The sequence below is a fragment of the Medicago sativa genome, chromosome 4 (assembly GCF_051527215.1).
Source record: "Medicago sativa cultivar Bolivia chromosome 4, Bolivia_mono, whole genome shotgun sequence".
In the NCBI taxonomy this organism is placed as follows: domain Eukaryota; kingdom Viridiplantae; phylum Streptophyta; class Magnoliopsida; order Fabales; family Fabaceae; genus Medicago; species Medicago sativa.
In genome coordinates, this window is record NC_140752.1 from 50,770,442 (window position 1) to 50,797,671 (window position 27,230).

Consider the following 27,230-nt stretch of genomic DNA (forward strand, 5'->3'; position numbering starts at 1 on the left):
GAAGCCAACGGGCAGGCTGAATCAGCAAACAAGGTTATCCTTAACGGGATCAAGGAAAAGCTAGAGGCCGCCAAAAGTCTTTGGGCAGAACAACTCCATAAGGTATGAATAACCTTTTAAATTATTTCCATCACTTTAAAACTATTATAAGAATATCCTGTCGCATTATATATGAACGTCATATTGGTCAACGAAAGTACAGGTATTATGGTCTTATCACACCACCCCTCATTCCACCACCAAGGAAACACCATTCACAATGGTTTACGGCGCGGACACCATGCTCCCCGTGGAAATAGATACCCCCACTTGGCGACGAGATACTTTCTCAGAAGAAGCAAACGAAGTAGGTTTGCCAGTTAGCATGGACGTCATTGATGAAGTCCGGGAACAAGCCCACATCAGAGAGTTCGCCGCCAAACAAAGAGCTGCTCGCCGATACAACTCTAAGGTAGCACCCATGGAGATGAAGGAAGGCGACCTAGTCCTGAAGCAAGTGGTCGCCCCAATAAGGATAGGAAAGCTCTTCCCGAACTGGGAGGGACCATACAGAATCCGAGAAAAATGTTCACATGGAGCATATAAATTGGAAGAGCTGAGCGGAGAAGTGGTGCCCCGCACTTGGAATGTGGCTAATCTGCGTCACAATTATAGTTGATTTCCTAGTATTTACATTATGAATTTTAAATAAGGACGATATCAAGTCGCCAGTATAGTATTATCTCATTACTTTATCAATAATATAAGGTTAGGGTAGCACTCTTTTCCCCTGCAAGGGCAGTGGTTTTTAACGAGGCGCCCTCTCCTTTTTTTATATGCCGCTCTCTACATTCATTGATTATTTTACTCCTCGTTGCCATTTTTAAATAGATAGAACTCAACCACTCGAAAAGGATGAAGACAAAAAACCTTGATCCCATGGATCTGCGAGCCCCTGAAACGCCAACCCTCTAAGGGCTCTGGCGGGTAGACGATAAAAACTCGCCGGAAGACAAAAACCTTGATCCCATGGATCTGCGAGCCCCTGAAATGCCAACCCTCTAAAGGCTCTGGCAGGGTCGACGATAAAAACTCGCCGAAAGACAAAAAACTTTGATCCCATGTATCTGCGAGCCCCTGAAACGCCAATCCTCTAAGGGCTCTGGCGGGGTCGACGATAAAAACTCGCTTGCACACATAAAACTTTGATCCCAAGGATTTGCTGAAACGCCAACCCTGGAAGGGCTCTGGCGAGGTTTGACGGATTGGAGTCTTAAGACTCAGACAAAGCTCAAGCCAATCATCCAAGGCGACCGCCATTTTTTATTAAAAGGTGACAACAAAATATGATTAAGCAAAAATAAAGATGAACTAATAAGAACAAGCTCACAAAACGAAACCCCTTGTGATCAAAACGCAGCATAAATTAAAATGCAAGTTTGACAAGGAAATTCTAAAACATCAAAATAAACATTGTCCAAAAGGCACTTCACAGAGCCACCAAAATTAGGCTACAAACCATAAATATATTAAAAAAACAAAAGAGACACAAGAACTATTCATCATCCACCAACTCACCATCCACGATGATCTTGAAAGGATCGAGTTCTTCCACTTTGGCCTCTGGGTTGAAAAGCAGCACCTGCTCTTTGGCACGACTGAAGCCGTTCTCGAAGTTTACCGCGAGTGACCGCCTTCCCTCATCCACGGCGGCTTCTGATCTTTCCAGAGCAGTTTTGCTCTCATCTCTCTCCTTCTTCGCCATCTCCTTGGCCTGTTTCATCTCCTCCAAGGCGTCCTCTGCAGCTTTCTTATCTCTTAACGCCTCCTCAAGGCGACCTTCTAGACCAACAGATTTGTGCCTCCACTTCTCGACGTCCTCAGCAGCGTCGTTGTATTTTTTCTCCACGAAGTCATGCTTCACCTCTAAACAATGACTCATAAGCAATATTCGTAGCGCGGCGGTACCAGTATCCGCCACCAGATTGCTACACTTGGCCTTCACCCCAGCCTCAACATCCACATTCGCAAATGGCACTTGTTCATGCATATATCTGTAAGACCGCCATGGAGATAACATTACACGGTGCTAACGAGAAATAAAACACAAAAACTTAAAACAAAAAACAGAAAACAGACTCAAAAGTTAGGACTGGTAAACACAAGAAAACCAAGTACGACGTACCGACGGATGTCAAATTGCGAGTGCCAGAAGGATTCCATCGCCTCGTCATTTAGCGAAGTACCACCAACGTCCTTGCCCGCCGGAGGGCGACCACCAATAGGTCTGACACCCTTTCCCGTCCTCGCTTTCTTAGAAACAGGTGATTCAACTGAAACAAGCATGTTCCTTTCAGCCTCGCCTTCAGCATCCTCCACCTCAATCACGCCGGCTTCTCCTCTTCCAGAGTCTTTCCTTTTCAACTTCCGTAAAGAAACACCCCCCGAACTACTTGACACATAACCATCTGGATTTTTGCTCTTCTCCAGCTCAGCCATATACTTTCTCATCTGTGCTCCAGTAAGAGGCAGCATCTCCTCTGCAAAAAGCCAAAAGAGATCAGTCAGAATAATGAAATCATAAACTCTCGAACAAAGTTCAACGCAGACTATTTAAAGAGACACTCACGTAAATAGGCGTTCAAGCGAACGACATCACCTTCCCTATTTAAAAGCTCATGAATATTAGTCAGTAGGGCCTCCTCCAAGAAGTGCATAAGCTTACGCTCGTAAGACGACATCACGTCGAGGTCATATCCCTTCACTGCCAAAGAAGCATTTGTCCATCTAAGAGGAAACTTTGGCACACCATTTACTAACACAGAAGAAGTAGAACACTCTGGCGACCCCTGTACCCTAACAAAGGTGTCTCACCATTCCTTTTTAAAGTTGCTTTCATAAGTAGGAAAAAGTCTTTTCCCAGAATGGGCAGAAATAGCAATCCATGTACCTTTGTTGACATCCTTGGTCCCATAAAAGTGAAAGAAAACACCAACAGAAGGCTCGAGACCTAAAGATCTGCATAAAATCTCGAAGCCATGAATAAACGCTTAACTATTAGGACGTATTTGAGTGGGCGCCACATTAAGGCGTCTCAAGACATCCATCTCAAAAGCCGTGAAAGGAATCTTCACGCTAAACTCTTCCAACACGGCGGTATAGACGAAGTAAGATTCGTCGCCCTCGCCCGCCATCTCTTGATCGCAAGCACGCTCGTCAGGATCACAAGATAACAACACTACGTCCTCTTCTTGTCCAGTGGCGGAAATATCAAATTTACTCCGAAAAGTATCCAGGGCGGAAACATCGACGTACAGTGACTCCTCCGCTAGTACTTCTTCAGCAAATGAGGCCATCTATGTTAACCTGGAAGAAGGTTCGTCTCCCACCAACCCTAAGGGAATCTGAAGCGGACGAATCTCCAGACACTCGTCCTGCTTACGATTCGTTCCTGAAGTGGCAGACAAGAACACACAATCACTATCACTACCCGAGTTAGCGCTAGATTCACTAGATAATTCGCTAAACCATTCCTCCCCGAATAACCCCTCATAATAAATGTCCCAGTTAATAACCCCATCCAGACCAGAAGCATGTTTAAGACACCCCTTCCTCAATCGATCTCTCTCAACAGGATCGATAGGTTGAACCAATTGACCCTTCTCGTCACACTCTCTAATCAACACCATAGCTATGACGAACTCTCTCGAAGTGTGAAAACAAATTAAAATGGGAGAGAAGATAGGAATTGAGGAATACCTGTGAAGAAAGGAAGAAATGTCTGCTGAGGCTGCTTAAAACGGAAGGGAAACAGACGAGAGGAGTTTAGAACAGAATAAAATAGCAAAGAAATGAAAAACTAAAAGCCAAACACGCTCTTATAAAGACGAAGTCGCCTTGGGAAGCGTTTCCAGAATGATTGAGTGGAATAACGTCATAAGATCTTGACACGTGGCGGCCATCGGGAAACCGCAAGGATACGAAACATCCAAAAGAAACCCTCGGCGGACGCCGCACGAAGCACGTCGCCCAAATCCTGAGAAAGGTACTACTCGTAAAACGGACAACGCCCTATGGCGTACACCAACTGGCGACCAGGTATACAAATCACTTCGCCTTGCCCCAAGACTCGTGCTTGGGGGGCTATATGAACCAATAACACATGATACGTACACCCTTAAATGCTACTACAACGTTCCACGACAGGCTCAATACTTTACTTCAAATACAGGCCACACATCCACTTTTAGGCCCTTCGGGAACTCTGAAGTCAACTTAAGCGAATCTTTTCGAAGCAATGCGCGGCATGGCATGATTTCGCCGAACCAAGCAGCTCGCCTTGTCCCAAGACTTGTGCTTGGAGGGCTGTGGACTGTCAGAACATTCCTAAGAGACTTAAAGACTCCCAGAAGATCCATCTCCATGACATCATCACTTCGCCTTGTCCCAAGACTTGTGCTTGGGGGGCTGTGGACTGTCATAAATATTCCTAGAGGCTTGGAAGCCCCCTAAAAGGGTTCCTTAGCACTCAAAGATGGCTCGGGCGCCCTCCAGAAGGGCCCCCGAGGTCCTGGCACGCTAGTCTGAGAGGCGTCGCCCTCTTAAGCTCGTAGATACCTCTAGAAGCAGACTAAAATACATAAATACCCCTTTTGCTTGGGAACCAAGCAACAGAAGCCCAAACCCATAACAGGCTATAAATACCACTCTTGAGAGCATCCTCTGATCATCTAATCATCAGTCTAAACACTAGCATATGATTCTTAACCCTAGAATTCCTTACCGTACTTTTACAAGTACATATATCATCATAAATATCACAAACATCGTCACGTATCATTGATATGCGTTTGGCAAGTGCACCAAATACTATCGAAGTAGTAAAAATATTGATCCCACGAGGACTGTGTTAATCTCAATTCAGCAATAAGGTAAAATATTTAGGATGCGTAAAAGTTATTTTTGGTTTGCCACTAGGCAGTAGATTTGATTGCATAAAATTAAATAACATAAAATAAAGATTTGGTTAGAAAATAATAGAGAGATGAGATCAGGTCTTTCGAATCATCTATGCTCCCCTAATTGTTATGTTGCACCTATTCGTATGAATGATCTTCTAATCCCACAATAGTTAACAAAATAGTCCTAATCAATCCCTTGAGTTAGGACCCTCTTCTTAAACTACAGCCCCTAATCCCTTAGGTGGTCTAATAATCTTTGAAGGTTTAAAGCACGTTAACCTAATATCACTAATAAACGATTATCCATTCCTAGACTCACCATGTTTATTAGAACAATTCAATAGGTCTAAGTAGAAAGCTATGGTCAGTAGTCATTCATTCTCACTAAATCATATTTATATTTGATCAGGATATAAAAAGCATTAGGAACAATTGAATTGAATAAAGACTAGAATATCATTCACAATAAATAGAGTTTCACAGCATCATGTATCAATTAGGGTTACAAAGAATCATTTCAGACCTAATCTCTAAGAGATTTAGCTACTCATAATTGAGTTTACAAATAGCATAATCAATGAAAGAATTAAAACATACATAAACTGGTAAAGAATGGAGGAAATCGCCCCGTTCTTCAGTCTCCAGGTCTGCAAATCGCACTTTCTCTCTCCAGAATTCGTAGCCCTTGTTTTTGGAATAGACTTCAGCTTAAATAGGCACAGAAATTCGCCTAAAATCGTGTCACGTTTTAAGTAAATCGTGACACGTTTTTACAAACAGCTGAAGAAATCGTGTCACATTTTTGCAATCGTGACACGTTTTACCCCAACGCCGAGAGCATGTTTTTCTGGTCTGGTAAAATCGTGTCACGTTTTGGTAAATCGTGACACATTTTTGGCGTTTTTCCAGCATCTTCAATTTTTCCTCTTTTTCGCACTTTATCATGCTCAAAATAACTATGAACTCCAATATTCTTCAGAAAATTACTTTCTTTAAAATCTTCAACTTTTCATGCTTTTCTTGCTTTTCTTGCTGCTTAAGTTGCCTTGTGAACTCCAAAATGTGATGAAAATGACACTAAAAATAGCGAATAATTGACTGTCATCACAACCCCAAACTTGAACCATTCCTTGTCCTCAAGGAATCTACTTGCAATATTGACAATCGACAGTAAAATAACAATTACCTGATCAAGCGATAGTACCCAAAAGTTCAACACCTTACTAGCTAAAGATGAGCTAGTTTGACTTGTACGCATCCACCAATTCACAACTCCACGCAAAAATATGAAAGGGTTCACACACAGTCGACATGCAATCTACATATTACCATACGCTTGAAAAGTTTCTAAACGTCAATCAAAATCCATGTCAATGCACACTTTGAGGTCTTTAAGGGTTATAACGGGGCTTAGGTGAAGGTGGGATAATATTTGGATAAGTAGGCTACACAAAATTTGAGTTAGGCATTCCTACGGAAGTTAAGCACAAAATTCAATCCATCATTCATTCACCTTATGGAACAACAATTCTTGCAAAGGTACTAGAGAACACTTGTAACTATTGGGACAATCGAGTTTAAAGTTACTCGGATTCTCAATGTTTTGTCCCTTTTTCATTCTATTCTTTTTTTCTTTTTTTTTTTGATACACCATTTTTGTGTGTATTTTTCATGATAATGTTCTTTGTTCTCTAGTACCCCCAGCCCCAAACTTAGTTGGTTGCAAATTCCAATAGCAACCCCAAACTTAATTATTTAGCAACATTCTACAATGCCTAACTCATAAAAGCAATATGGGACAAGTCCTAAAAGTCTCTAAGCTTGTAATGTAGTTTGCCACCGAACAAAAAGTTCTAATCCTACCGGCTCAAATTGGTTAAGAAAAGGATAGAATATAACAATTAAAATCAGGGTAGGCTTCAAAAGGCTCACAGGACCAAGCACTTTTGCCTCAGTGTGCTAATGATAAAGATCAATCAACAGTAGAGAAACAATGCAAGTTCTAGAAATGTAAAAGCATGGAACACTCTATATAAGTAAATTGGAAAAATAAAATTTGGCCATGAACCTTACAGTTATGATATCTGGGAGTTGTGACTACCTATCTTTAACTGCCGTACACTTCGCCTTTGAAATACCAAGTCACTCCTTCTTTTGAACTTTTGGAATACCACTTGAACAACTATTTGTTACTAAACTGTAAAAAGTCAACAAACAAACAAATTCATCAATAATAAACAAGTTCAGATTCAATCACATAACAGGAGGATACAATTGAGTTATTCAAACATACTGACAATTGTCTGACTCAACAATAAAAATAAAATACTGAAAATAAAGACATAATAAAAAGGATGGGTTGCCTCCTACCAAGCGCTTTCTTTTACGTCATTGAGCTTGACGCTTCAACCAATGTTAGGGTGGAAAATATGATAGAAAGAATATATCATCCTTCTTCTTCCTCTTGTTTGGTAGGAATTCCATGAATTTGTAGCAAAGAAGTAGATGTTCCCATGCTCTCACCGTTAAACCTTTGGAATTTAAGCTCTCCCACCGTAGAGAAGGACATGCATCCATTTGCACACGAGTGATTTCCTTAACCCTTGTTTGTTCAGACTTCGGGAAAATGTCAGCACTCCTCACTTTTGAATTTTCTTCCACCACAACATTGTGACACTCAATCTCCATCTGAACCAATTTCCTCCGAGACTCATGTGCTTTCTCAACAAGATCACCACACCGAACATCAAACTTCTCAAATGAAATTTGATTTGACACCAAGAAATCATCTAAAATATTCTGAAGTTGAGTATTGTAATCGATGTTGATCACCTCTTTCTTCCCTTCACAATCACTACCTGGTTGATTCGCCTCATAATGACCACTTCTCAAATTTAATATCGAGTCCAAATATTTTATCTTCAAAGATAGCATATACTTTTCATACTGCAAGGACCAAATCTCTTCTGTGTCATAGAGGCGTAACCTGTCTATCATAGCTGCAAAACTTGGATAAACTTTTTAGTAGCACAGTATGAGAAGAAAATAAAGAGCATAATTTTTTTTTATAAATATATATACAAAAATATGAATGACAGAAATCCTAAATAAAAACAAAATTGCCAAATTAAAATGACTCAACAGTCCCCGGCAACGGCGCCAAAAACTTGATATGCGTTTGGCAAGTGCACCAAATACTATCGAAGTAGTAAAAATATTGATCCCACGAGGACTGTGTTAATCTCAATTCAGCAATAAGGTAAAATATTTAGGATGCGTAAAAGTTATTTTTGGTTTGCCACTAGGCAGTAGATTTGATTGCATAAAATTAAATAACATAAAATAAAGATTTGGTTAGAAAATAATAGAGAGATGAGATCAGGTCTTTCGAATCATCTATGTTCCCCTAATTGTTATGTTGCACCTATTCGTATGAATGATCTTCTAATCCCACGATAGTTAACAAAATAGTCATAATCAATCCCTTGAGTTAGGACCCTCTTCTTAAACTACAGCCCCTAATCCCTTAGGTGGTCTAATAATCTTTGAAGGTTTAAAGCACGTTAACCTAATATCACTAATAAACGATTATCCATTCCTAGACTAACCATGTTTATTAGAACAATTCAATAGGTCTAAGTAGAAAGCTATGGTCAGTAGTCATTCATTCTCACTAAATCATATTTATATTTGATCAGGATATAAAAAGCATTAAGAACAATTGAATTGAATAAAGACTAGAATATTATTCACAATAAATAGAGTTTCACAGCATCATGTATCAATTAGGGTTACAAAGAATCAGCTCAGACCTAATCTCTAAGAGATTTAGCTACTCATAATTGAGTTTACAAATAGCATAATCAATGAAAGAATTAAAACATACATAAACTGGTAAAGAATGGAGGAAATCGCCCCGTTCTTCAGTCTCCAGGTCTGCAAATCGCACTTTCTCTCTCCAGAATTCGTAACCCTTGTTTTTGGAATAGACTTCAGCTTAAATAGGCACAGAAATTCGCCTAAAATCGTGTCACGTTTTAAGTAAATCGTGACACGTTTTTACAAACAGCTGAAGAAATCGTGTCACGTTTTTGCAATCGTGACACGTTTTACCCCAACACCGAGAGCATGTTTTTCTGGTCTGGTAAAATCGTGTCACGTTTTGGTAAATCGTGACACGTTTTTGGCGTTTTTCCAGCATCTTCAATTTTTCCTCTTTTTCGCACTTTATCATGCTCAAAATAACTATGAACTCCAATATTCTTCAGAAAATTACTTTCTTCAAAATCTTCAACTTTTCATGCTTTTCTTGCTGCTTAAGTTGCCTTGTGAACTCCAAAATGTGATGAAAATGACACTAAAAAAAGCGAATAATTGAATGTCATCAATCATCATTAGTAAACATGTAGCATCTTATCATAAATCACATAACATCATATCATAAATCACATAGCATCTTATCATAAACAACTTCATAATCAATCATCATAAGCAACTTCATAATCAATCATCATAAACATGATAATCATTCATCATCTTAAGCATCGTAATCATTCATAAAGCACTTCATTAATAGCTCATCAACTTGACATCTTAACATCTTAACAAATCGACAACTTGACATCTTAATATCTTAACAACTCGACAACTTGACATCTTAACATCTTAACAACTTTGACTCGACTATGCAACTTCAACTTCTCAAATCATCTTGACAAATGCAAATGCATACCATTCTAGGGCATAAGCCCTCATCGTCGTGGTTGAGCAAAGGCTCCATCATCGTGGTTGAGCAAAAGCTCCATCGTCGTGGTTGAGGAGAAGCTCCATCGTCGTGGTTGAGCAGAAGCTCCATCGTCGTGGTTGAGCAAAAGCTCCAGGCATGAGCCCTCATCTTTAAATGAGTATGCATGGACTCAACATCTTACGTCTTAGAAACTTCATGAACATCTATGATATCTTAACATCTTAACATCTTGACAACATAACATCTTAACAATTTGATGACTTCATAACGACTCGACGACTTAACAACTCTTATCATCTTAACATCTTAACATCTTAACATCTTAGCATCTTGACAACATATGGATCACATAAATAATTCATGTCATATCATAATATAACAATATCAAATGATAATAAACAACATCTTAAAACATCATATTCATCAATCATAAACAACATCATATAACATATTATTTAAACATCAACAATAATTCACTATGTATCTTTGTAAAAACATAATAAATTATCCACAACATATTTTCATGTCAAACCAAAGCTAATGGAAAGGTATCACAAATATCAACAACTTTCATGTTTACAACAAAGATCAATTCAAAACAGAAACATATGAACAAAACGCAAAAACATGAAACAGAGAATGTTGTCACTGTGCAATTTCGTTGAGACCTCTCTGTAGTATTATCATCATAACTCAAAGACCAAACATAATTTTCACGTCAAATGAAAGCCACTAGAAAGCTAACAAAATTATCTAAAACTTTCATGTTTACGCCTAAGACCAATATTGTACCGATCAATACCCGTTTTCATTTTAAATTTGGAAAAGTTGTGCTGAAAGTCCATAAAAATTCACTGTGACCTACGTGCAGTAATTTGACCATAACTCAAGTTCTATAATTCGTTTTGACGTAAGACCAACGGCATTAGCAAGCTAACATCCATACCTACAACTTTCGTGTTTACACCTAAGACTAATTCTGCACCGATCAATACCATTTTTAATATCAAAATTCGGGCATAATGCAGATTTTCTCCAAGTTTCACATAATCTCATGGTTCTAACCTCAAAACTACTTCCAATAATCATCCTATGGATTATCTAAGGTCTGTACACAATTCCTACATCAATTCAACAAGTTTTCATCATCTAATCACCAAATCTCTCTCAAAACCCTAATTCTCAAATTCTCATAAACTCAACCTACAACATGTTAAATCTAATTATCAGAATTATAGACTTAATATTACTGAAAGTTAGTCTCACCCTTACCTTAGAATTATCGATTGGCAGCCCTTTCTCTCTTCTCTTTGTCTTGTCTTGTCTTGTCTTGTCTTGTCTTCTCTTCTCTTCTCTTCTCTTCTCTCTAAACCTTGTTTTCTCCAAAAACTGATCGTACGTTCTATGTCTTTTTTTTTTAAGCAAAGGAGTCTTGCTAGGTAAGCAAGACCCTAAAATATATTAATAACCAAAAGAGATACAAAATAAGAGGGGGGACAAACAACCAAAACCCTCCAAAAGCTAACAGAACCTAAAATACGGCATTCCCAACTTATTTCTAGCAAAATCCACCCTAATTTGTTGAGGTAGATGATCCCACCAGAAAAAGGTATTTGAACAGAGACCAATGGGAGCCAAAAGATCCGCACAGTGGTTCCCCTCCCTATAGATGTGAGTAACCATAAAAGACATTGACGTTGTGAGATGCAAACAATTTTCCCATCTATTTCGCAGATGCCAAGGAACAATGTTTTTTGACCTAAAAGCTTGGGTTACCAACATTGAGTCAGTTTCCAACCACAAATGATCCCAACCCTTCTGATGAGCTAACTCGATAGCGTACATTGCACCATTAAGCTCAGCAACTAGAGAGTTAGTGATTCCCAAATTATAAGCAAAGGCTCCTAGGAACTCCTCATTTTTATCTCTAAATATCCCTCCACACGCAGATGGACCTGGATTCCCGACAGATGCACCATCAATATTGCATTTGATCCAGTTAAATACTGGGGGCTGCCAAATAATCTCCTTGATTCTTAGAGCATTTCCATAGTTAATCTTGACAGGAAAAGCTTTTAAAAGAACAAAATCAGCAATGGTGGAACTTGCAGCACATTTTGAGTTATTACCTGTCATTGCAGTGCCTGAAATTATAAGATTGATAGCTGATCTGCAACTAATATTTTTATCAGCAAATCTAATTTGATTTCGGCAGAACCAAATTGTGTTTAAACAATTGATAACAGCTGATAGGACAACAATCTTGCATAAAGGGGACCAACTCCTTTGGCTGATTTGGATAGCTGAATAGTTGAGAAATTACAAGGGATGTTGATAATGGAGCCTAACCAATGCCATAAGGATCTAGCAAAGGTGCACTCTAACAGCAAATGAGAGGTTGTTTCTTGGCCTTTCTTGCATAAAGAACACATTGATGGGAGCTGACAACCTCTTGCAGAGAGGTTATCATCTGTTGGTAATTTATTATGCAAGCTTCTCCAAACCATCAGTGATTTGGAAGGAGGGATAGAAATATTCCATATAATTTTTGCCGAAGAGATGTTTTGACTAACATTGCAGTGATAATGATAAGCATCTTTGAATGAGAGGCTGCCATCATGAGTATGCTTCCAAATGAATTGATCATCCTTTTCAATAAGTGGAATGGAGACTTTATCAACAATATTTTGCAAGGTTGGAAAAAGTTGCGTTATGGCAGAAGGAATATTCCAAGCAAAATTATTAATGAACATACTGACTTGAGACTGAAGAAAAGATTGAATACCCGGAGATATGTTTAATGAGGTGACCAAGGGATCTCCACACCAACTATCTGTCCAGAAGTTAATATCATTACCATTACCTAGTAACCAAGAATAATTGAGAATGACTTCAGAATATTTGTGTTTAATACCACTCCAAACTGAAGATGATATGTGATAATTGACAGGCTTTTGATTCTTCATCACTCTACTCTTTAGAAACTGAGCCCAAGGCAAACTACTATGAAGCATCTCCCAACATAATTTGAGATTAGCACCCTCATTAATTTTTGCAAGAGACCTAATACCAAGCCCTCCTTCTTTTGTAGGAACACAAACCTTGTGCCAGGCAACAGTAACAAGCTTTCTTTTATTCACATCACCACTCCAAATGAAATTTCTCATCCATTTTTCTAAATATTTGATCAAATTAACTAGCCAAGAGTAAATTGTAATGCAGTGAAGCAGCATACTATGGATTACACTCTTCACTAATTGAACTCTTCCTGCAATGGATAGGAGAGATGCTTTCCAAGCTGAAAGCTTAAGTTTGATTTTGTCAGCAATGGGTTGAAAATATGCAGTTTTAGCCTTGCCTTTAAAGATTGGAACACCTAAATATGTGAATGGTAAAGTTCCAATATTAAAACCTGTCATGTTGGAGATTTGATTGATTCTTTGATTAGAGATTGAGCCTGCATAGAATGATGACTTATGGGGATTCACATATTGACCTGAAATCAAAGCATAATCAGTGAATAATTTTGTAAGAGATTGAATGTTTGATGATGAGCCTTTGCAAAATATCATGATATCATCTGCATATAGAATGTGGGATGGAGCTGGATTATTCCTGGAACCATGAATCAATTTTAGCCTTCCTTCCCTAACTAGCTTTGTTATACTTCTACTTAAGACTTCTTCAGCAAGGCAGAAAAGTAGAGGGGATAGTGGATCCCCTTGTCTGACACCCCTTGAGCAAGAAAAGAACCCATGAAGTTTACCATTGATTGCAATAGACATCTTTGCTGAGTGTAAAATAGTTTTGATCCAATTGCAAAATAACTCACTAAACCCAAAAGTTTTCAATACTTTAATTAGAAAGTCCCAATTCAAAGTATCAAAAGCTTTTGCCATATCCACTTTCAAGGCTAGATTTCCTCCAAATGACTTCTTGTGGAGAACATTCACAACTTCAGAAGTTAAACAGATACAATCTTTGATGCTTCGACCTTTTATAAATCCTCTTTGTTGAACTGAGATGATTGCTGGCATAATTGTGGAGAGTCTATCAGCCAGAATTTTAGAAATGAGCTTGAACTTGAAATTTGCTATTGCAATTGGCCTGTATTGCTCCACTGTATCTGCATTGTTAGTTTTAGGAATAAGAGCAATAATATTAGTATTGAAATTAGGCAATAACCATCCAGATGTGAAAAACTGTAAAACAGCTTTGCATACATCATGCTTGATTATTTCCCAATAGTTTTGAAAAAATAGTGCTCCAAAACCATCTGGCCCTGGAGCACTGTCTTTATTCAATGAAAACACTGCATTTGAGATCTCATCATTGGAAGGAAGCATTGTCAACATATTATTGATTCTATCGGTAATCAATTCTGGAATAACTTCCTCAATCATATCATTTTGACCTATATTTGAGTTGTTGGTGAAAAGATTTGTGAAATGATTAACAACATGCTCAGAAATCAGATTGGGTTCATTTAGTGTGATGTCACCATTCTTCATAGTTGAGATACGGCTAGAGGTACTTTTGATCTTAGCAATTCTATGGAAAAAAGCTGTATTTCTGTCCCCTTCACAATGCCACTTGATTTTTGATTTTTCATGCCAAAAAATTTCTTCTATGTTCAAAGCATTCTCTAACTGCAGCTGAGCATTTTTTTCTTGATCCATAAGTGAATCAGAACTTCCCAAAGTATCAATCTTCATTTGAATTTCATCCAGAACTTTATAAGCATTATCAACTTGTGAATGAACATTACCAAATGTATTCTTGTTCCACACTTTGAGAGCATCTTTCAAATTTTTTAACTTTTGATTCAGAACAAACATAGGGCAGCCTGTAACTTGATTATTCCAACATTGCTTAACTATATTTTCACAATCAGGGTGGGCACTCCACATTTTCATGAACTTGAATGAAGAGGAGAATTGATTGGTTTGAGTTTGGAATTCAAGAAGGATGGGGAAATGGTCTGACCTTAATTTGGTTAGGGTATTGACACTGAGGGAGACACAATTAGCAATCCATTGTTGATTAACAATTGCTCTATCTAATCTCTTCCTTGTATTATTTCTGCCTCTCCTTCCATTTGACGACGTAAAGGCTGAGCCCCTAGTGAGTAGATGGAAAAAATTGTTTGAGTCACTCCACTGCTGAAACTCTAACATTGGTAACCTTGCAGGAGCATGAGAACCTTGATGCTCATGTGACCCTAATACAGTATTAAAGTCACCAATGCAGCACCATGACATATTGAACTGAGATTGGATATTAGAAATAGTGGACCATAAGTTTCTTCTTTTAACATAACAGTTGGAAGCATAAACAGCTGTTATACCAAAAAGCTTACCACAAACATCTAACTGAATGGAAATTTGTTGGTCATCTACATTTATTAAGGTAGGGGATAACTGAGTGGAGCAGAGACACCAAAGATTAGGGAGCAAAGTGTTTCTATCATTGACACAAAAAACTTTGAGACCTAGGTTGTGAAGCCATCTATGAGAAAATTAGAAATATGCATCCATGGTTCAGAGAAAAAACACACATCAGGTTTAAACTTAATAAGTAATTTTTTTAAAGCTAATTTTGTAGGAGAATTAGCTAAACCTCTTAAGTTCCCGTACATACACTTCATCTAAAAGGTTTGGGAGAACCAACCTTTGATCTGGTGATATAAGGCTTCTTCTTTGCACTTTGCAATATAACAGCTTTCCTAACAGCTTTCTTAGTTGCTTTGCTTGTCACTGTCTGGAATCCTTGTTCATCAACTTCAGGTATTGAGTCATCTGCTTGTTTAGATAATACTTTCTGAGCAGGTAACTTTCCAGTCAAGCTTCTATTAGGGACACTAGGGCCTTCACCATCTGGTTGTACATTCACGACAAGATCACCATCATTGGGTTCCAAATCTGCAAGATTGGCCCATGAGTCTTTTAGAAAATTGATATCCTTCTGCACAGTATCATGATGAACACCTTCAATGTCTGAATCTGATCCATCACTAACCACGTGAACATCTTCAACTTCTATGTTGTTATCCTTGTTTTTATTATCTGAATTACCCTTTGATTCAACATTATCAACATGAACCTCCTCATCTTCTAAGTTTTTATAATTGTTTTCTGATTCAGCAACATCATCATTAACAACTTGTGTGGCATCAACAAATTCATTTGAGCTATCAGAATCTGCAACAAGTGTTTTGCTCTTTGATTTAGTACTGTTGTCAGCTGCGTGTTTTGTGTTTCTCTCCAACTCTTTAATAACTTCATTCTCCAACATCACATCCTCTTGATTTCTATCTTTTGGTGATGAGGTTACCAAATTCACAGGTTCAGGTCCTTGTTTGTTCTTTGACATATAAACTTGCGAAACAGGGCCCTTCCTGTTTGGTTTGTTCTGAACCGTGCTATTAAAATCAACAGGTTTTCTCTTGCAAATTTCAAAATAGTGGCCAGTGCATTTGCAATAAGTACAGAAATCCGGTAAATTCTCATATTCAATATCCACGAAAAACGCATACCCTGTTCTTTCTACCAGAATTCTATGACATAGGGTTTCATTTAAATTTAAATCTATAAGAACCCTAGCATAATGACCAAATGATCTATCCAACATGGACTTACTTGTGATGTTATCTGTGCATATCGGAGTTCCAACACCACTAGCAAGGCTTAAATGTGTGTTTGGTCCCTGTACTTTCACCAAATTTTGGCATTAGTCCCTGCGCTTTTTTTTGTTTGGTATTGGTCCCTGCAGTTTGTAAAATTTTTGATTTTAGTCCTTCCGTTAAGTCTCAGTTAAAAAAAAAACCACAACTAACTGTGCGCCACGTGGACCAATCATGACACGCCAAGTGGCACATTAAAAAACAAAATTTTATAAACCTTAATTTTATATAAACCCTATATATTCCTTAAAAAAAAAACTATATTGTTTAGGATCGAAGAAAAAATCTTCCATTAACATTCAATTGTACTACAGGCGTGTGAACTTTCAAGCGAATTTGTGTTATTCTCATTATTTTTTTTCTATACCCCGTAGCTTTAAATTCAACGTAAATCTTAGATGAACTCACTTAATTAAGTATGCAAAATTATGTTGAGTAGTGAATGCAATTCACGAGGGTACAAGTGAAATTGATTTCACGTATGAAATTTTTAAATTGAATTGAGATAATTTCATGTATGACAATTGATTCCAATCTTTTGAATCACGTATGGCTATTATTATGCTTGGCAGATTCATGCAACGCTTGTCAATTTCCTTCAACTTTGAAATCACATATATTGATTTTAAAGCTATGTGTAACTCAATTGGCCTGTTTGTAGATTGGGTAAAAAGTTGTTTGAATATTAAAATTAAAGGAATGACACAAAAGAAGAGAAAAAATGAAAGGGAGAGAAGGACAAAAGAAGAGGAGAAAGGATGAGCGGATGAAGACAATGGGTAAAGGTTGAAAATTTGAAAATGAGTTGAGGGTATTTTAGTCAGTATGGGTTGTAACCGAAAATAATTGTGGTGTAACTAGAAAAAACCTACGATTTATCCATAATAAAAAAAACTAATTAAAAATTAATTATTTTGTCTTTTAGTGTGCCACGTGGCGTGTCATGATTGGTCCACGTGGCACACAGTTAGTTTTAGTTTTTTTTTTTTAACTGAGACTTAACAGAAGGACTAAAACCAAAAGTTTTACAAACTGCAGGGACCAATACCAAACAAAAAAAAGCATAGGGACCAATGCCAAAATTGGATGAAAGTGCGGGGACCAAACACATATTTAAGCCCACTAGCAATGGCAAAGAGGATTTTCTGGCGCCAATATTCTTGCGAAAGCCCTAATATGCGAATCCACACCTGAGTTGTTGATTGTTGCTGAATAATAGGGCTAAAATCTTTAGTCCAGGCAAATAATTTCAGGATTCCTGGACTCAAATTCCACGATCCAATGGACCTCACTCTTCTCATATCCTCTAAAGATGAAAAAGAGAATTCATAAAAACCTCTACCAATAGAAGTTACTCCCCATCTGTTTATTGCTTTCCACAACACAGCTAGCTTGTTTCTCAAGTTTTCAACAGTGATAGGGCTGGAACCTTTGGGCCAGATGATTCTACCCTGAAGATTATGTTTGCATGCAGCTAACCCAGCTTCGTATTCCTCATCTGGAATCTGTATAGCCCTGCGATCTCCTTTGATACATGGTTTGGGGAGTTGACTGAAGGGTATATCACAAATGTTTCCCAAAGCCTGTGCGAAAGTCTTCTGTTGCTTGTTTTGTGAAAGGGTTGGATGGTTAGGTGATCTTGGTGGAGAAATCGGTGGAGATTGTAAACATGGCCAAGGTATAACGGCTGGTTTGGTGGTGTGATAGGCCGTGGTCATGGTGGCTTTATTGGTGGTGTACGGTGGTTAGGTAGGTTACTTTGAAGGAAGGTAAACTAAAAGGAACAGTGCTGAATCGCACTAAAATCGCCAATTAGATTAGAGAGCATGTTCGTCCAAAAAAAGATGTGAATCAATCCAATCGTACGTTCTATGTCTTTCTAAACCTAACTTCTCTTATTTATAACCTCTCATCTAATTTCTCTTACACCTCAAAATTAGTTTTTTTCCTCATAATCTTATTTATTTCTAAATTAAATATATATCTCTCCCACTTAATAATATTAATACACCAAATAACAAATATACCTCTTCACTGAATAACAAATATATTTCTACATCAGATAACATATATATTTCCACACAAAATAACAAATATATTTCTACACTAAATAAAATATATATTTCTACACAAAATAACAAATATATTTCTACACCAAATAACATATATATTTCTACACAAAATAACAAATATATCTCTACATCAAATAACAAATATATTTCTACACAAAATAACAAATATATCTCTACATCAAATAACAAATATATTTCTACACAAAATAACCCCACAACTTAATATTTATTTTATTTTCGAATCTTATTTTATTAAACAATAAAATAAGTCACAATGTCTCATAAATTTCTCTAAAATCATATAAATCACATAAATCTTATAAATCACACTAATCATATAAATATATTCTAAAACTCATTTAAAATAATTAAATAATCAAAACGGGCGTTACAACTCTACCCCCCTTAAAAGAATTTCGTCCTCGAAATTCAAAGCACAAGAGGAAAATGAATTTAATTATTACTTAAATATCTTAAACAAAATAGTAACTTCAAACATTACACAAAAACCACATTAAGGTTAGTCAGTCAAATATGATCACATAATAAAACATAACCATTAAATAGAAAACACAACGATAGTATTCTACCGTCACACAACACAACGACTCATCTACTTGGCCGGACGGACCGATCTGCTCTGATACCAATTGTAACACCCCGTTTTTCCAACATAAAAATTTCATAATAAAAATCAGAGTAAGTCAACTTAAACGGAATGTCACATTCTTTTTCTAAAAACATAAACTGAATAAATAAATAAATATTTATCCTTCAAAATCCAATATCATATTATTTTAAACTTCGCAGCGCAATAATTTCAACAACTTAAATAATCTTTGGCACAAGGGCCTCAATATAAAATCTCATAAAACTTAGTTCAACATCATTTCTTGAAAAATTCATAAAGTAATACGTAAGGAACAGAAAGTAAAGACATAATCCCATTCCGTTACGTATCAGAGCACCTAAGACACACTTGTGAGGAGTCCACTCACGACCGCAACTAATCTTGGTTACCTGCAAGTTACCCATACGAAGAGCAACATTTTCAAGCAAAGGGGTGATATTTCACCAACAACAATATTAAGTATATAATTCATCAATCACATTTAACAACTTAAACTTCATTAACTAGTATCATTAATCTTCCTACATTAGTCATAAACTTCATCTTATATTATCATAATAAATAATCATAAACATCATATATCATCTTAATCATAACATCATATGTCACCTTAATCATAACATCATATATATCATCATAAATATCATAAACATCATCATGTATCATCATTAGTAAACATGAACATCTTATCATAAATCACATAGCATCATATCATAAATCACATAGTATCTTATCTGAAACAACTTCATAATCAATCATCATAAATATCATAATCATTCATCATCTTAAGCATCATAATCATTCCTAAAGCACTTCATTAATAGCTAATCAACTTGACATCTTAACATCTAATCATCTTAACAACTCGACAACTTGACATCTTAACATCTTAACAACTCGACAACTTGACATCTTAACATCTTAACAACTTCGACTCGACTATGCAACTTCAATTTCTCAAATCATCTTGACAAATGCAAATGCATGTGGTACCATTCTAGGGCATAAGCCCTCATCGACGTGGTTGAGCACAAACATACTTCTAGGGCATAAGCCCTCATCGTCGTGGTTGAGCAAAGGCTCCATCGTTGTGGTTGAGCAAAAGCTCCATCGTCGTGAGCCCTCATCTTTAAATGAGTATGCATGGACTCAACATCTTACGTCTTAGAAACTTCATGAACATCTATGACATCTTAACATCTTGACAACATAACATCTTAACAACTTGATGACTTCATAACGAATCGACGACTTAACAACTCTTATCATCTTAACGTCTTAACATCTTAACATCTTAGCATCTTGACAACATATGGATCACATAAATAATTCATGTCATATCATAATATAACAATATCAAATGATAATAAACAACATCTTAAAACATCATATTCATCAATCATACACAACATCATATAACATCGTATTTAAACATCAACAATAATTCAATATGTATCTTTGTAAAAACATAATAAATTATCCACAACATATTTTCATGTCAAACCAAAGCTACTAGAAAGGTATCACAAATATCAACAACTTTCATGTTTACAACAAAGATCAATTCAAAACAGAAACATATGAACAAAACGCAAAAACATGAAACAGAGAATGTTGTCACTGTGAAATTTCGCTGAGACCTCCCTGTAGTATTTTCATCATAACTCAAAGACCAAACATCATTTTCACGTCAAACGAATGCCACTAGAAAGCTAACAAAATTATCTAAAACTTTCATGTTTACACCTAAGACCAATTCTATACCGATCAATACCAGTTTTCATTTTAAATTCGGAAAAGTTGTGCTAAAAGTCCATAAAAATTCACTTTGACCTACATGCAGTAATTTGACCATAACTCAAGTTCTATAAATCGTTTTGACGTGAGACCAATGACATCAGAAAGCTAACATCCATACCTACAAATTTCATGTTTACACCTAAGACCAATTCCGCACCAATCAATACCAGTTTTAATTTCAAAATTCGGGCAGAATGCAGATTTTCTCCAAGTTTCACCTAATCTCATGGTTCTAACCTCAAAACTACTTCCAATAATCATCCTATGGATTATCTAAGGTCTGTACACAATTTCTACATAAATTCAACAAGTTTTCATCATCTAATCACCAAATCTTTCTCAAAACCCTAATTCTCAAATTCTCATAAACTCAACCTACAACATGTTAAATCTATTTATCATAATTATAGACTTAATATTACTGAAAGTTAGTCTCACCCTTACCTTAGAATTATCGATTGGCATCCCTTCTCTCTTCTCTTTGTCTTCTCTTCTCTTCTCTTCTCTTCTCTTCTCTCTAAACCTTGTTTTCTCCAAAAACTGATCGTACGTTCTATGTTTTTCTAAACCTAACTTCTCTTATTTATAACCCATCATCTAATTTCTCTTACACCTCAAAATTACTCTTTTCCTCATAATCTTATTTATTTCTAAATTAAATATATATCTCTCCCACTTAATAATATTAATACACCAAATAACAAATATACATCTTCACTGAATAACAAATATATTTCTACACCAGATAACATATATATTTCCACACAAAATAACAAATATATTTCTACACTAAATAAAATATATATTTCTACACAAAATAACAAATATATTTTTACACCAAATAACATATATATTTCTACACAAAATAACAAATATATCTCTACATCAAATAACAAATATATTTCTACACAAAATAACCCCACAACTTAATATTTATTTTATTTTCGAATCTTATTTTATTAAACAATAAAATAAGTCACAATGTCTCATAAATTTCTCTAAAATCATATAAATCACATAAATCTTATAAATCACACTAATCATATAAATATATTCTAAAACTCATTTAAAATAATTAAATAATCAAAACGGGCGTTACAACTCTACCCCCCTTAAAAGAATTTCGTCCTCGAAATTCAAAGCACAAGAGGAAAATGAATTTAATTATTACTTAAATATCTTAAACAAAATAGTAACTTCAAACATTACACAAAAACCACATTAAGGTTAGTCAGTCAAACATGATCACATAATAAAACATAACCATTAAATAGAAAACACAACGACAGTATTCTACCGTCACACGACACAACGACTCATCTACTTGGCCGGACGGACCGACCTGCTCTGATACCAATTGTAACACCCCGTTTTTCCAACATAAAAATTTCATAATAAAAATCAGAGTAATTCAACTTAAACGGAATGTCACATTCTTTTTCTAAAAACATAAACTGAATAAATAAATATTTATCCTTCAAAATCCAATATCATATTATTTTAAACTTCGCAGCGGAATAATTTCAACAACTTAAATAATCTTTGGCACAAGGGCCTCAATATAAAATCTCATAAAACTTAGTTCAACATCATTTCTTGAAAAATTCATAAAGTAATACGTAAGGAACAGAAAGTAAAGACATAATCCCATTCCGTTACGTATCAGAGCACCTAAGACACACTTGTGAGGAGTCCACTCACGACCGCAACTAATCTTGGTTACCTGCAAGTTACCCATACGAAGAGCAACATTTTCAAGCAAAGGGGTGATATTTCACCAACAACAATATTAAGTATATAATTCATCAATCACATTTAACAACTTAAACTTCATTAACTAGTATCATTAATCTTCCTACATTAGTCATAAACTTCATCTTATATTATCATAATAAATAATCATAAACATCATATATCATCTTAATCATAACATCATATGTCACCTTAATCATAACATCATATATATCATCATAAATATCATAAACATCATCATGTATCATCATTAGTAAACATGAACATCTTATCATAAATCACATAGCATCATATCATAAATCACATAGTATCTTATCTGAAACAACTTCATAATCAATCATCATAAATATCATAATCATTCATCATCTTAAGCATCATAATCATTCCTAAAGCACTTCATTAATAGCTAATCAACTTGACATCTTAACATCTAATCATCTTAACAACTCGACAACTTGACATCTTAACATCTTAACAACTCGACAACTTGACATCTTAACATCTTAACAACTTCGACTCGACTATGCAACTTCAATTTCTCAAATCATCTTGACAAATGCAAATGCATGTGGTACCATTCTAGGGCATAAGCCCTCATCGACGTGGTTGAGCACAAACATACTTCTAGGGCATAAGCCCTCATCGTCGTGGTTGAGCAAAGGCTCCATCGTTGTGGTTGAGCAAAAGCTCCATCGTCGTGAGCCCTCATCTTTAAATGAGTATGCATGGACTCAACATCTTACGTCTTAGAAACTTCATGAACATCTATGACATCTTAACATCTTGACAACATAACATCTTAACAACTTGATGACTTCATAACGAATCGACGACTTAACAACTCTTATCATCTTAACGTCTTAACATCTTAACATCTTAGCATCTTGACAACATATGGATCACATAAATAATTCATGTCATATCATAATATAACAATATCAAATGATAATAAACAACATCTTAAAACATCATATTCATCAATCATACACAACATCATATAACATCGTATTTAAACATCAACAATAATTCAATATGTATCTTTGTAAAAACATAATAAATTATCCACAACATATTTTCATGTCAAACCAAAGCTACTAGAAAGGTATCACAAATATCAACAACTTTCATGTTTACAACAAAGATCAATTCAAAACAGAAACATATGAACAAAACGCAAAAACATGAAACAGAGAATGTTGTCACTGTGAAATTTCGCTGAGACCTCCCTGTAGTATTTTCATCATAACTCAAAGACCAAACATCATTTTCACGTCAAACGAATGCCACTAGAAAGCTAACAAAATTATCTAAAACTTTCATGTTTACACCTAAGACCAATTCTATACCGATCAATACCAGTTTTCATTTTAAATTCGGAAAAGTTGTGCTAAAAGTCCATAAAAATTCACTTTGACCTACATGCAGTAATTTGACCATAACTCAAGTTCTATAAATCGTTTTGACGTGAGACCAATGACATTAGAAAGCTAACATCCATACCTACAAATTTCATGTTTACACCTAAGACCAATTCCGCACCAATCAATACCGGTTTTAATTTCAAAATTCGGGCAGAATGCAGATTTTCTCCAAGTTTCACCTAATCTCATGGTTCTAACCTCAAAACTACTTCCAATAATCATCCTATGGATTATCTAAGGTCTGTACACAATTTCTACATAAATTCAACAAGTTTTCATCATCTAATCACCAAATCTTTCTCAAAACCCTAATTCTCAAATTCTCATAAACTCAACCTACAACATGTTAAATCTATTTATCATAATTATAGACTTAATATTACTGAAAGTTAGTCTCACTCTTACCTTAGAATTATCGATTGGCATCCCTTCTCTCTTCTCTTTGTCTTCTCTTCTCTTCTCTTCTCTTCTCTTCTCTCTAAACCTTGTTTTCTCCAAAAACTGATCGTACGTTCTATGTTTTTCTAAACCTAACTTCTCTTATTTATAACACATCATCTAATTTCTCTTACACCTCAAAATTACTCTTTTCCTCATAATCTTATTTATTTCTAAATTAAATATATATCTCTCCCACTTAATAATATTAATACACCAAATAACAAATATACATCTTCACTGAATAACAAATATATTTCTACACCAGATAACATATATATTTCCACACAAAATAACAAATATATTTCTACACTAAATAAAATATATATTTCTACACAAAATAACAAATATATTTTTACACCAAATAACATATATATTTCTACACAAAATAACAAATATATCTCTACATCAAATAACAAATATATTTCTACACAAAATAACCCCACAACTTAATATTTATTTTATTTTCGAATCTTATTTTATTAATCAATAAAATAAGTCACAATGTCTCATAAATTTCTCTAAAATCATATAAATCACATAAATCTTATAAATCACACTAATCATATAAATATATTCTAAAACTCATTTAAAATAATTAAATAATCAAAACGGGCGTTACAACTCTACCCCCCTTAAAAGAATTTCGTCCTCGAAATTCAAAGCACAAGAGGAAAATGAATTTAATTATTACTTAAATATCTTAAACAAAATAGTAACTTCAAACATTACACAAAAACCACATTAAGGTTAGTCAGTCAAACATGATCACACAATAAAACATAACCATTAAATAGAAAACACAACGACAGTATTCTACCGTCACACGACACAACGACTCATCTACTTGGCCGGACGGACCGACCTGCTCTGATACCAATTGTAACACCCCGTTTTTCCTACATAAAAATTTCATAATAAAAATCAGAGTAATTCAACTTAAACGGAATGTCACATTCTTTTTCTAAAAACATAAACTGAATAAATAAATATTTATCCTTCAAAATCCAATATCATATTATTTTAAACTTCGCAGCGGAATAATTTCAACAACTTAAATAATCTTTGGCACAAGAGCCTCAATATAAAATCTCATAAAATTTAGTTCAACATCATTTCTTGAAAGATTCATAAAGTAATACGTAAGGAACAGAAAGTAAAGACATAATCCCATCCCGTTAGGTATCAGAGCATCTAAGACACATTAGTGACGCGTCCACTCACGACCGCAACTAATCTTGGTTACCTGCAAGTTACCCATACGAAGAGCAACATTTTCAAGCAAAGGGGTGAGATTTCACCAACAACAATATTAAGCATATAATTCATCAATCACATTTAACAACTTAAACTTCATTAACTAGTATCATTAATCTTCCTACATTAGTCATAAACTTCATCTTATATTATCATAATAAATAATCATAAACATCATATATCATCTTAATCATAACATCATATATCACCTTAATCATAACATCATATATATCATCAAAAATATCACAAACATCATCATGTATCATCATTAGTAAACATGTAGCATCTAGTCATAAATCACATGGCATCTTAGCATAAACAAGTTCATAATCAATCATCATAAGCAACTTCATAATCAATCATCATAAAGATCATAATCATTCATCATCTTAACCATCATAATCATTCATAAAGCACTTCATTAATAGTTCATCAACTTGACATCTTGACATCTTAACATCTTAACAACTCGACAACTTGACATCTTAACATCTTAACAACTCGACAACTTGACACATTAACATCTTAACAACTTTGACTCGACTATGCAACTTCAACTTCTCAAATCATCTTGACAAATGCAAATGCATGTGGTACCATTCTAGGGCATAAGCCCTCATCGACGTGGTTGAGCATAAATATACTCCTAGGGCATAAGCCCTCATCGTCGTGGTTGAGCAAAGGCTCCATCGTCGTGGTTGAGCAAAGGCTCCATCGTCGTGGTTGAGCAAATGCTCCATCGTCGTGAGCCCTCATCTTTAAATGAGTATGCATGGACTCAACCTCTTACGTCTTAGAAACTTCATGAACATCTATGACATCTTAACATCTTGACAACATAACATCTTAACAACTTGATGACTTCATAACGAATCGACGACTTAACAACTCTTATCATCTTAACGTCTTAACATCTTAACATCTTAGCATCTTGACAATATATGGATCACATAAATAATTCATGTCATATCATAATATAACAATATCAAATGATAATAAACAACATCTTAAAACATCATATACATCAATCATAAACAACATCATATAAAATCGTATTTAAACATCCACAATAATTCACTATGTATCTTTGTAAAAACATAATAAATTATCCACAACATATTTTCATGTCAAACCAAAGCTACTGGAAAGGTATTACAAATATCAACAACTTTCATGTTTACAACAAAGATCAATTCAAAACAGAAACATATGAACAAAACGCAAAAACATGAAACAGAGAATGTTGTCACTGTGCAATTTCGCTGAGATCTCCCTGTAGTATTTTCATCATAACTCAAACACCAAACATCATTTTCACGTCAAACCAAAGCCACTAAAAAGCCAACAAAATTATCTAAAACTTTCATGTTTACACCTAAGACAAATTCTGTACTGATCAATACCAGTTTTCATTTTAAATTCGGAAAAGTTGTGCTGAAAGTCCATAAAAATTCGCTGTGACCTACGTTCAGTAATTTGACCATAATTAA

The 27,230-nt window shown here is 35.4% G+C and overlaps 2 protein-coding genes across 2 annotated transcripts; one reads left to right on the forward strand and one right to left on the reverse strand.

The window, feature by feature from the left end:
• The first annotated feature begins 259 nt into the window (after window positions 1–259).
• LOC146929640 (uncharacterized) lies at window positions 260–658 on the forward strand. Its single transcript, XM_085707374.1, has one exon. It carries the CDS (start codon window positions 260–262, stop codon window positions 656–658), a length of 399 nt encoding a protein of 132 aa, XP_085563500.1.
• An 11,257-nt stretch (window positions 659–11,915) lies between these two features.
• LOC146929641 (uncharacterized) lies at window positions 11,916–18,087 on the reverse strand. The gene is made up of 3 exons (XM_085707375.1): window positions 17,493–18,087; window positions 15,358–16,337; window positions 11,916–15,107 (listed from the first exon to the last, which is right to left on the reverse strand). Exons 1-3 carry the CDS (start codon window positions 18,085–18,087, stop codon window positions 11,916–11,918), a joined length of 4,767 nt encoding a protein of 1,588 aa, XP_085563501.1.
• Between the last annotated feature and the right edge of the window lie 9,143 nt (window positions 18,088–27,230).